Below are 12,252 nucleotides of genomic sequence, written 5' to 3'. Positions count from 1 at the left end.
TTTAATTTTGATAAATATATTGGTAACTGCGATTTAACGATGAACATCATAGTTATCATAGATGAATCCCAATTCAAAAGATAAACTCATAGTCTCATACATCATATATGAGAAAAAAGAAAATTATTAACTCTGTACTTAGTACTGTTCTTATAATGAAAGTACAAACTTAAATAATTATAACATCATGAAATTTATACATAACATATAACATTCCTTGATAAATATAGGGCAAATGCAAAATAGTGTCCTAGTAATAATACATAATACACCATATAATTAAGGTTCATAATAAACGTATCAGCAAAAAACTGGCGTCAGCGAGCGTTTTTCTCAAAAACGGTCGAAATTAAAAACGCTCGCGGGCGAACTGCTAAAATTTTCCGACCTTCGCCAATAATTTTCCCGGAGTCTGGTGACCGAGTACTTTCGTTGAAAAAAAAAATTTTGAAAATCCGAGCACGCTAAGTAATTTTCCCAGAAAAGCGTTTTTTTCCTTGTTCTATTATATAATAAGATTATAATAAAAATATAGATAATTTTATTTTACTGACTAACTAATATTTTATTTATGAATTTATAGTACAATTAATTTTAAATTAAAACGTACCCTTTCTTTTGCACAATTTTTTTCATATTTCATAAAAAGTTCTTTAAGTGTGTTATTTAATTTTTCATTACTATCTTGTGCACTATTAACCTACCATAAAAAAATATATTTATTATATTACATTTTTTATTATAAAATTAAAATTTTTTACTTTAGACAGTGCTAAGTTTATAAATGTTGGTTTGCACAAAATAGAAACAACACAAAAAAACAATCCGATATAAATTTGACAATGCATTCTACAATTTTTTTTTAATTTTTGGTAAGATACTAAATTGATTTTGATACTATGAACAATTTAGTTCTTTGTATATTAAATTTTTAGTTTATTTACTTAATTTTGAAAACGAATTCAGGAAAATATGGGTATTTATGCTAGAAAATTGAAGAAATATTGTTTACTTTTTTATATTTTATATAAAGATTGATCTTGAACAAATCATATTATTATTCATAGATATAAATAACAAGTTTTAATGACTTTGTGATTAAAACATTTATAGATCCATTCCATGATACATGATTCTACAACTGTAAAAAAAAATGGTTTTTCGTATAACTCTTACTAAAGAACATCATATCTTTTAAAGAAAATGGGTTTGGGACTTATTTATATTCTCGCATGGAAGTATAACTAAAAACGTGTTAAGTAGTCATCAATGATATTTTAGGGAATATGCAGCATAACACACCAATTTTTTTTTATAACCTAGAAAATTTTTACTTTTGTAATATTTATAATAATGAGTATAAGCTCACAAATTAGTGTATACCTTGAAATAAAAATAGAGAACTTTACAAAATCGCAACTAGTAGTCATGATTCAATATAATACATATACGGTTAAATTAGAATAATAAATGTTTGCACACTTTTATACAGAAATAAATTTTAGTCAAATAAAAAATACCAAAATAGAAGTGCTCGTGATTTGGCACACAAGTGTACGGCTATTTTGAAGAAGGAGAAAAGAATTCATATAGATTATGCACACTATTATAATGAAATTTATTATTTTTGAATAAAACTAGTGAAAATATAAAAATTGTTATATTTATATAATTTATACTTATTTCATTTAATATACATTTTTTGAAAATCTGACTCTAGATCTGACCTCTGATAGGATTCAAAATAGCAATTTTTTAAAAATGTTCTGGAAATACTGCGTTTTTTAAACACATATCAAATAAAATCTTATGTTACATACTATAAATTAAAAAAAAAGTTGTCCTCGCAAATTATCTTCTACGAATATTTGCAAACGGCTGCCTTAATTAAAAAAAATGATATTTTTGTGTAAAACATAAATGATTTATAAAAAAAAACTATTGTATTGATCCATACATTTTTATAAAAGTTATAATAATTGAAAGTTGAAAAAATAAAATTTGATATCTTAAGATGAACCTATTACGTACAGATTATTCGTCTTTCATCAACATTAACAATTAATAACTATACTAGTGCCTGATCAGCACAAACGACTCTACAGCTCAACTAAGTATGCGTCGCACTGATGTAAAAACCTATTGCACAATTTTCTTAAATTAATTAAAAACATAACGCTATTATTGTTTACTTATTATTATTATGAAGTTAAGGGTCGTGTACACTCGACGCTGTCGCTCACCTAAGTTGGATAACACCAACATCTCTAGATATCCAGTCAGATTATATTTAAATAATATTAAATAGAAATAAATGCTTGTTATCTTTGTAAGTTTATAGTCTACATTTATTTGGTAACGAAACCGCTAACTGCCCTTTTAGTGGGATATAAATTATACAGGGCCAACATTTCCCCGTTTAGGTACGATACAGCCAACTGTAAGGACCCTAACGGAAAACTCGCTGCAAACCAAAAAACATTTGAAACTAAACATCTGAAACCAATATCCAATATGATTTTTATTTTGTATGTATATATATATATAGATTGGGAGAGACAAATTACCTGTAATATTAAAACTACATAATAACATTATTTAGTTATTTTGAGGTCGTATAAAATAATAACATAATTTATAACGTTGCTGATCATACTAAGCATAGTAAAATGAATAAAAAGTTAGTTCCACTAGAGAAGTAAACAGAAAAAAGATAATAGATACAAAACACCAAACACTTATATTATATGATGTAGTATTAGATAGATTTTAATTAAGTAAATAATTACAGTACATTAATATAATTACTGAAGATAATATTGCTCAATAAAATTTTACGGTATTAATTGTACTTTAATAAAATATTCTGGAAACAATATATTTATGTCCGGAAGCAAAACAATCATCAAGTGAACGATCAATATGAAGTTGTGATCCTAGTGAATTAGAAATGAGCTAAAGAAGTTTTCTGTCTAATTCTTTGTTTTTACAGTGTGAAAGTTTTTCAAAACCCAGATCTTCATAACAAGATTTGCTAACATTTTCACAAAAACTGTCAAAAAAATTACATGCGTAAAGCATAATTTGCATTGAATTCTCAGGATATGAATTAATTAATATATTTTCTGGATTCCTAAAATAGTTTACATAATATTGAACATTTTTAAATTTGTCATCTTTATAGCACAGGGTATCATATATTTTCATATCACTCGATATCTGAGTGTTAAAGGAATGAAAAGTGTTTTTAAAAATGACTAGAAGTTGTTCAACCGTTTTGATTTCATTATCATCAATATTTTTTAGAGAAAAATCATTATTCTCCAACAAATTGAGAAATCCTGCAACCCAATCAAAAACTCTCTGTAAATTTGATTTAGAGAAATAATTAACACTCCATATTGATGATCTATTTAAAGTAACTAAAGCTTCATACAAATATTCAAGCATTTGTTTTGATTTAACGAATGAGCTAAATAATTCAATTAAACACTTATGGTAGTTGTCATATGCATCTTTATCGCATATATATAACATAGCAGATAATAATGTACGATAGTTTTTCATTATTTCTGTAAATCTACATCTTATTAATTGTGATACGTGATCCTTTTTTATTTGAAAATTTATGTTACTAACTTCATCATTTATTATACGATCTACACTGATATGTTCACCAAAATAAACTATACTAATGTGGTTCATTTTTTTCCAACCAGATTCCTTACGAATAATATTAAGAGCTTCAATTCCATCATTTTGATTTGTATTTGGAGGTATTGGAGGTATGAATCTAAATAAAAAAATATATTTTGTTTATTAATAAATACATAAAAATAAACATATTTAAATATTGATGAATGAAACATTATTTTAATTCGAGTTCAATAGTCAAACATCATTAAAATATAGAATTTGTATTATAACTTATAATTTATTTGTTAAATTATTAAGAAATAAATAAAAAATTAAAACTCAGTAAAGATTTTTTAAATTATACTAATATATCAATTCAAACTATATAAATATTTTAAAAGTAATTCTTTCATAAATTTTTATGTGCTTTTTTATACTTTTGGTAAAATAATATAGATAATTTAACATCTGACATTTGACAAAAAAAAAAGAAGTTTTTCTAAATATGAAACCAAAATTTTAAAAAATGGTAGCACATTTGATTCGTGGCAAATTATGAACGTGATATAGTTGCTAAAAATACAGATTATATATGACAGTAATGAAAATCATAAGAAATGCTTCGATACAAATTTTTTGATAGTGTTTAATTTTAAGAAACTGGTAGATTATTCAAAAAGCAACATCCATTGCTATTTCTTTATTTATATCCTGGTTAATAGTTCTATGATATTGTTAAAGTGCAATATATTATTTAAATTAATGCCAATTATAGTAATTAAATATAGTATGAAATTTATGTTCAATAATTTAATACTACAACTTTTACAGAGAAGTAACTAGAAATTAGTAGTATATTAAAAATAAAGTAGTATATTTCGTTATTTCTATGGCTAATATGTATAAAAATTAAAAAGGTTTGAAGCAAGGTTTTATAAAAAAAATTTTGTAACTTATGAACAAACTCAATGAAGTACAAAGCACTTTTATCAAAATCAAGGATATTATTTTCGATTTTAATTTTACGCATTTTTCTAAATCAACAATTAGATTTTTTCTATCACATCTACCTTTTGATATTATTACTTATTAGTTAAAAATTAACATTTATTTATAAAAAAAATTATTTAAGACAAAAAAAATTAATTTTTTTATTATTACTGATTTTAATTTTTAATTTGTTAAAAATAATCATTGTAAATATCATTTTATCAAGCTATTTCTTTGGTCCTCAAAGTTGATATTTATGAAAGTTCAAGTTTGATAATGATAACATTAAAAAATTATTATCACAAATAAAAAAATGTTATTTTTAAGATGAATATGCAGTCAGTAAATTTTGTAATTACTATTACAAAAAATTTTTCAGAAAAGTTCAAAATTCAGTTTGCAGTTTTATTGTAATAGATCACCTACATTGAAATCACGGTAATCATTTCTAATTAACTTTTGGAGTTAAAAAAAAATTACATTGACATAATCCTAAGTTAATTAGTTTCAATGATTGTTAAAAAAATCTACTCTATTATTCGCATTATTAAATTTATTATAATTGTATAAATCCATTGTTAAATTCAAGTGAAACTAAAAATAATTTTTTTTAGAAAAGATTTATATAAAAACGGTTAACCAAAAAATTTGGAATATTATAGACTGGAAGTAACACACACGAATAAAGTTAAAAAATTAATAAATTACACAGTACTTATATCTGATTTTCTAGTTGAAACCTATTATAATATCACACCTAATTCGACAATAAAAATCATTTATTGAATGATTTAATTGTTTAAATGTAAAATCTTGGTTAAATAACTTTTTAATTGATAAAGTGAAAATTTTTCAATTTGGAAGGTGATATTTTTAACTAGACACTAGTTGTGACTATTTGATATATCTTTGAAAAAAGTAGATGAAGTGAGAGCTGAGAAAATAAATGATAGCTACAAAAAAAGTACAATCACTTTAATATAAATAAGAAATATATTTTTACAATGGGAGAATATAGTGATGATTTTCGTGATATTCATTGAAGATGTTAAATCTAAATGAGATAAAAATCAAATGAGTTAAAAATTTGTTTCTGACTCAAAAAGAATTAAGAAAAAAATTCAAATACAGGTAGCTAATTGGTTTTTTATGATATTGCTATCATATTCTCGGATTGTTATTATCAATTATGACTATCAATAGATATGCTTTTTGTATTGTCAGTTAGTGTATTTATAAACTCACAACAATGTACCTTACTATCATTGATAATAACAATGCAGTGTACCTGCTAATATCGATATCATAAAAAATCAATTAGCTACCTGTATTTGTAATCCCTTGTGTATTATACCTATATATTAACTCAAAAATTTGAAACTTTAAATGTTTATATCTAATAAACAAATTAAGTTTCATTAAAAATTCAAATGCCATTTACTATTGAATTAAAAACTCAAACATTTTATTAAATTAAAAATATGTGTTACCATTTAAAAAAACAAAGTTGACACCTTTACCAGGCATAAGGGATGAACTTAAAAAGTATTACATAGTTAATAATTCAAGAATAATGTGTAACTAAAGATAGTAATAAAAAAAATGTTAAAAATTATTATTATTCTGTAAGTAATTGAGTGGGTTATGATAAAAAAATCACTCTGTATGTTTTAAAAATTAATATTAAATAATAGAATTCTTACTCTGCTCTTTTAGGTTTGATAAATTCTTCAAATCCTAAGTTTTTGTACCAAACTTCTATAATTTCGTTGAAAAACTTATTAAGTATTTCTTTTCTTGCAGACTCTAAATTACTAGGTAATTCCGCAATTTTAATTTTTTTCGTATCATCTATTAGACAATTTGACATGAACTTATTATTTTGAAAAAAATTGTCTACTCTTGTTGATGCGTCCATTTGGAATTTTATTAAATTCTTAAATTTCATTTCAGATATTTCATAAGGTGATTTGTTAAGATCAAAAGAGCTGGTTTCCGAACATTCTTCTAAGATATACTGATATATAAAGTCGATTACATCAAATATAGGATGCGGTACGAAGCCTTCAACAAACAATAATCTTATATCTATGTAGCTTAAAAACTTCATAGCATTGTGTAGTTTTTCAAACATTGTTTTGGAACTTTTTACTACTATTTCAAGCATTTGTACACAAGATATAAAAGTATTCAATACATTTTCTTGATAAAATTGCAGGCATTTCTTGAGGATAAATTGTATTAAATGAAAGAATTTTATTAGTATTTCAATGTACTTGTAATTGAGTATACTTATTGTATAATTATATTTTAGTCTAAAATTTAACATGTTTGGTTGAAAAGCTTCTTCTGTACCAATAATATTATGTGAATCTTGTTTTTGATACAATATAATTTGTGAATAAATATGACTCACCACATTTTCGATATAATTTTCATACACATCATGATAACTTTCACAATGAACTCCTTTGTCTGATTGTAAAACAAAAACGAAAATAAATATTATAATAAATAAATAAAATTTCATGGCCAAAATTTCTAATATGAAAAATTTCTTGTTAGAAACCTAGGTAGATTAATAATGAACATTNTCGTTAAACCTAGGTAGATTTATAATGAACATTTTCAAATGTCTTCATTATTATTTAATATCACTTATTTGTTAATAAGAAATATGTGTAAAGAATATAAATCTTTTTTCTACGTCAGTAAAAATATTTAAATAAAATATAGTGCTTTATTGTATTATATTTTCAAATAATTTTTTATAGGATGTATAGGATCTATTATCACCTATAACGATAGATTTTCTCTTTGAATTCCTATGTTTATAACATCAGTTGCTTACAAAAATATTTTATACTATATTATACTATTTAATAATATGAGACCTAATAGTTACTGTTAAAAATAATTTATTTAAAAATATATAAATGTTATACACGTGTAATTTTTTTGTATCTAATTTTAATAAAATTTAATTTTCCCATGAATAGTTCACAATAAAAAAATCTCGTATAAAGGTTACTTTTGATATCATATTCTAAATAATATACATATTCAATTTTAAAATGTTAGAAAATCATAGTTGAATTAATGAATTCTTATTTCCTTTATAATTCATGTTTAGTAGTTTTTTGATTAAGAAGTATAATTTATGAATAAATATTTATTGTAGTAATTAAATTAGTATGAGATTAATATTTAATTATTTAGTATTGTATTTTTTTGGAAAACTTATAAATAATTATAAAGTAGTTATTGCTATATAGCATACGTGTATGAAAATTGAAGGGCACGACACAAAACTTTTTAGATAATAATTTTTTGTTAATTATGAATTTCTTATCACCAATAATTTTTAATATTATAACTAATTAGTGAAAAACTATAGAATATAACTATAATAGTTTTGAATATTTCAATTGTATACAATTATACATATCAATGAGTAGAATATAACATAGAAATACTATCAAAGTAATAATAAAAAATAATCTATGGAACACTTGGTGCCAAAACTATAAAGTACTAAACTAAACAAACTCTACCTGTCTAGGGTTTATAGTTATACAAAAGTTGTACTTAAATTATAATAAAAAATTTTGATCTCACGAGAGTAGAGATAACACGGCCAATAATAGTAATATAAATTGATAATAATATTGATGATCATGACACGGTGCCGGGTGGCTTCGCGACACACGGAGCACGTATCGGGTAGACAGTCTTTTGCACGACAACGTAAAAATGTGATGGCCGCGTACATTAGACCTACGCGTAATTGCGAACGATCTCGTCAGGCATTTTCGCACAGGTAGACTGAAAGTCAACACCCGTACGTGCTGCTTCCTGCATCTCACCAAACATCTCAGGCCGTCCGACAGCTAGTGGCCGCGTCTACTTTCCCTCACCCTACCGATATTACAGAGCTGATCACTAACACACAAATTGCCCTACTAGGCCCCGACAGTTTAGGAAAACGAGCAAAAGCCGCAGAGAGTCTTCTTTCCTGGCTCAAAGATAATTTCTACCAATACACAACTCAACGCGCAGTGCTAACAAACAGCTCATTCGGCCCTGGTAATGATATCGAGCCCGTTCCTCTCGGTCATAATGATGAAATTTCAACGTGCTTCCACATCACCTTGTCCACACACAGAACCAACAACCTCGGCTATAGTTCCTAGTACACAACGCAGGACAAGCTGTAAAAACAATTACCGCGCCCCCGCCTAGAATGAGAGGCACAATGCGGTCCTCAAAGTCTTTAAAAAAATTAAACACGCGACCGAAAATACAAAAGTCATCGTATTGTATCAAGTGACACGACTGACGTCGCAATGATGAAGTCCACACTAATTTTGGTGCTAGAAATCCGATATTTTAGTATCACAACATACTCGCTATAATTATTTCCCAATATTTATAATTCGACATTTTTACACATGTATAAAATCTCGAAAAATCGAAATTTTAAAGTGATATAACAGGCAAATGAATGAATTTAAATAAATAATCCAAACGCTATTAATTAAAAAATAAAAACCATTAATTTATCAAACTAATAATATATATGTTTCCATTTGAAAAAAATCAATTTTAATATCTTTATAATATATAATGGATGCACCTAAAAATTACCTAATAATGAATAAATGTAAAACAATAAGTTACTAAGATAATGCAAATTATTATTAATAATTATATTTCGTTCATAAATTATATATTATAATATTTACCTCATTAATGTTAAAATTTTAAAAATAAGTTTTATTATTTGACCTCAAAAGCGATTCTATAGTCTGATAAAAAAATGTAATATTATTAAATTGCCTAAAATTTATTTATAGCGATGGAATTAAATATAACTTTTACTAAACATTCAAAAGTTTTATTCTTAAATCATTTTTAAAATTAAATCGTTCTGTGAAAAATGCAACTTTTATAAATTATGTATTATCTTATCTATAATTATATGTTAATATTAATATTTTAATAATTTGTGTATTTATGGATTTATAATAATATTATTTCTATATTAAAACGTTACCTTTTCATGTGATCTATTTTTTTTATTTTGAAATGATGGGCTTCATTTACGTACCCAATTGTTCTATTCTTTCATCAGTAACTACTACACTATTAGCCTATTATATAAAAAATGTTTATTTAATTTCTTATGAAACTAAAATGTATTACTGCAGCAAGAGGTGAATCTGTAAATGAATCGTTGAATAACCCGTACAACAAAGAAACAACCCAAAAAAACAATCCGAAATAAATTGGGCAATGCATTGTACAATTTGTATAATTTTTTGGTAAAATACTTTATAGATTTTGATACTACGTACAATATAGTACAATAGGGTGGTCCTTAATGTATAGATGCGGAATTTTTTTTTTCAAAATTTGATCGGGCTACCCCCGGAATTTGTTCAAAACTATAAAAAAATAATTCGTGTCAAATTTCATTAATTTTGGTCAACCCTAAGCCGTGCCTCAAGAGGGTTGAAAATTCAATCATGAGGGCAGTTTTTCAATAATTGTAGTTTATCTCAAAATTTATGACTTTTACATAAAAGTTTATAAGAAAAAAATTGTAGATATGAATATTTTACATAAAAAAGTTATTACTAAAAAAGTCATAAGTCAAATATTTACCTCGCAAAAGTTTAAAGTTCAACCTAATATATGTTTAAGAGTAAAATTCTGAAATTTTCACAATTTTAATATATACGATGAAGCGTTTGCGCTATAAAAAAATGCTTGAGTAAAAGTTGTTTTAAATAAAATATTTCATATTTTTTGTAAAAAAAAAAACAGTTATGAATTTTTTAATTTATAAGTATAAGTTAAACTTAAACTTAAATAATAAGTTTCATTCTAAAATAATTGTAAAAAGACAACGAATCTTTTTAATCTTTTAAATAATTATAAATTAACGATAATTAATTTTACTATTTATATTTTCAATTAAATTTTGAAGGATACAAAATTATAAATAACAGTTAATATACGAGTTTTAAGTAAAAGTAACAACACGAAAAACGGTGATTTTTTACACAAAAATAATAACTTTTTCTTTTAACTTCGACTGAATAAAATAGATAATAATAAACAATTGTTTTGTTTACCTGTGTTAGTGGCTGTAATATCAAAACACATAGCTTTTACGTGGTTTGTTAAACCCCAATCGACCAACGTTTGATATATAGCCTCAGCCTGTGATTTAGAAGTTCCGTTTAACATCTTTGGTACTGCTAATAGTTGGTCATTTCCATTATTTGAAATAATTATAAGTAGTCAATCAACTATTTTTTTACTTCATAAATTAGGTAATAATTTGCCGTCCCAATGTAAAACTAAGGCATTGAGATTAGTCACAGAAAATTTGTCGCGAATTTCTGTAGCTAAATTCCAACGTATTTTTTCACGATATCGTTTAATTGATAACCTATTAACTATGAAATCATTGACATCATGCCCTAATGATTCAGCCACTGCAATTATAATGTGCACTGCGTCTCGGTCGCTTATTTTGCACCTATCTAATGCTGAAGATAACTTTACAGTCATTATGTCTATTGTACCTCTTTGTTTTATGGAGCTTGACATTGGAAAAACATTAGTTTTATTAGACGGACCCGGTGAAAAATTAATATCTTCTAAATTTAATATTTGATCTTTAGTTTTTTTAACATTTCCATCAAACAAATTACTGAAGTCATCATTGTTTACAACTATAAAACAATATAAATTAATGAATATAATGATGTATAAATCGTTGTAGATAATTTATAGATAATATTTNCATCGTTGTAGATAATTTATAGATCGTAATATCTAACTCGCAATCATCAGGCAAACTTTCTTCTGTGTCGTCGTTTGTAGAACAGAATTCCACAGTTTTAGCTAAAATTTAAATAAAAATTGCATATCACTGAACAATACTATACTATTCATTGTTTATTTATAACTCAAAATACTTACTAGTTAATTTGAATTCATCTTCATTAAGTTTTCTTTTTTTCTCAAATTCTTTTAATTTTTTAAATTGCTTAAATTCTTTTTTTTGGTAAGTTACATCAACGCCAATAAGTGATCCTGGACAACCTTTTTGTTTTTGACTTATTAAAAACTGCTTGTCTATATCAATAGTCATCATGTCTAATGCATCTGCATGAGCAATATCAAATAGCTCATCAAAACATTGTACAAATTTATTTTCTTTATCTATCTGAGTATTTGTACGCCGACTTGAATTTTTTTGCAAATTACGCCATGTATTGTACAATTCCTCTAATTTTGGTAAACAATTACGAACTTCTTTAGTAGGTATTCGAGCTTTTTGCCAGAATATCAATGTTTCATCGATCACTAAACGCGCACTATCACGAACACTCAAATTAACTTCTCGAATATTAAAAAATAATACTGATAAAACTTGTTTATTTGATGGTAATTTACATCCAACGAGTTGATGTGAACTATTACCAATTAAATAAATACTTATTCGTAAATTTCTTTTAGTCTCCATTAAATAAAAAAGTAATAATTGAGTTTAAAAAATCATAAAATACACAGACTACAGATTATCTCGATGAAACCTCAATGTTAAAC

General features: G+C 25.0%; 1 protein-coding gene across 6 annotated transcripts in view; it reads right to left on the bottom strand.

Annotated features, from left to right (window-relative positions):
* Window positions 1-12,252, bottom strand: part of LOC126907942 (uncharacterized) — a 143,560-nt gene that overhangs the window by 62,825 nt on the left and 68,483 nt on the right. For 2 of the 6 annotated variants that reach the window (XM_050689671.1, XM_050689670.1), the window contains exons 1-2: window positions 762-939; window positions 611-700 (exon numbers count right to left, since the gene is read on the bottom strand). The exons of 1 other annotated variant lie outside the window; for it this stretch is intronic. In XM_050689671.1, coding sequence (XP_050545628.1) covers window positions 611-700; window positions 762-848 — 177 coding nt within the window. In that variant the 5' untranslated portion in view covers window positions 849-939. Of the gene's footprint in view, window positions 1-610; window positions 701-761; window positions 940-2,761; window positions 3,794-6,329; window positions 7,195-12,252 lie in introns of those variants that run through there. 3 more of the 6 variants (XM_050689667.1, XM_050689669.1, XM_050689666.1) reach the window with 3 other exon arrangements.

Source organism: Daktulosphaira vitifoliae, unplaced genomic scaffold (assembly GCF_025091365.1).
Source record: "Daktulosphaira vitifoliae isolate Bord-2020 unplaced genomic scaffold, ASM2509136v1 Scaffold_5, whole genome shotgun sequence".
Classification (NCBI taxonomy): domain Eukaryota; kingdom Metazoa; phylum Arthropoda; class Insecta; order Hemiptera; family Phylloxeridae; genus Daktulosphaira; species Daktulosphaira vitifoliae.
The sequence above is the reverse complement of the archived record's forward strand: the minus strand, read 5'-3'. Positions and strand labels throughout refer to the sequence as shown.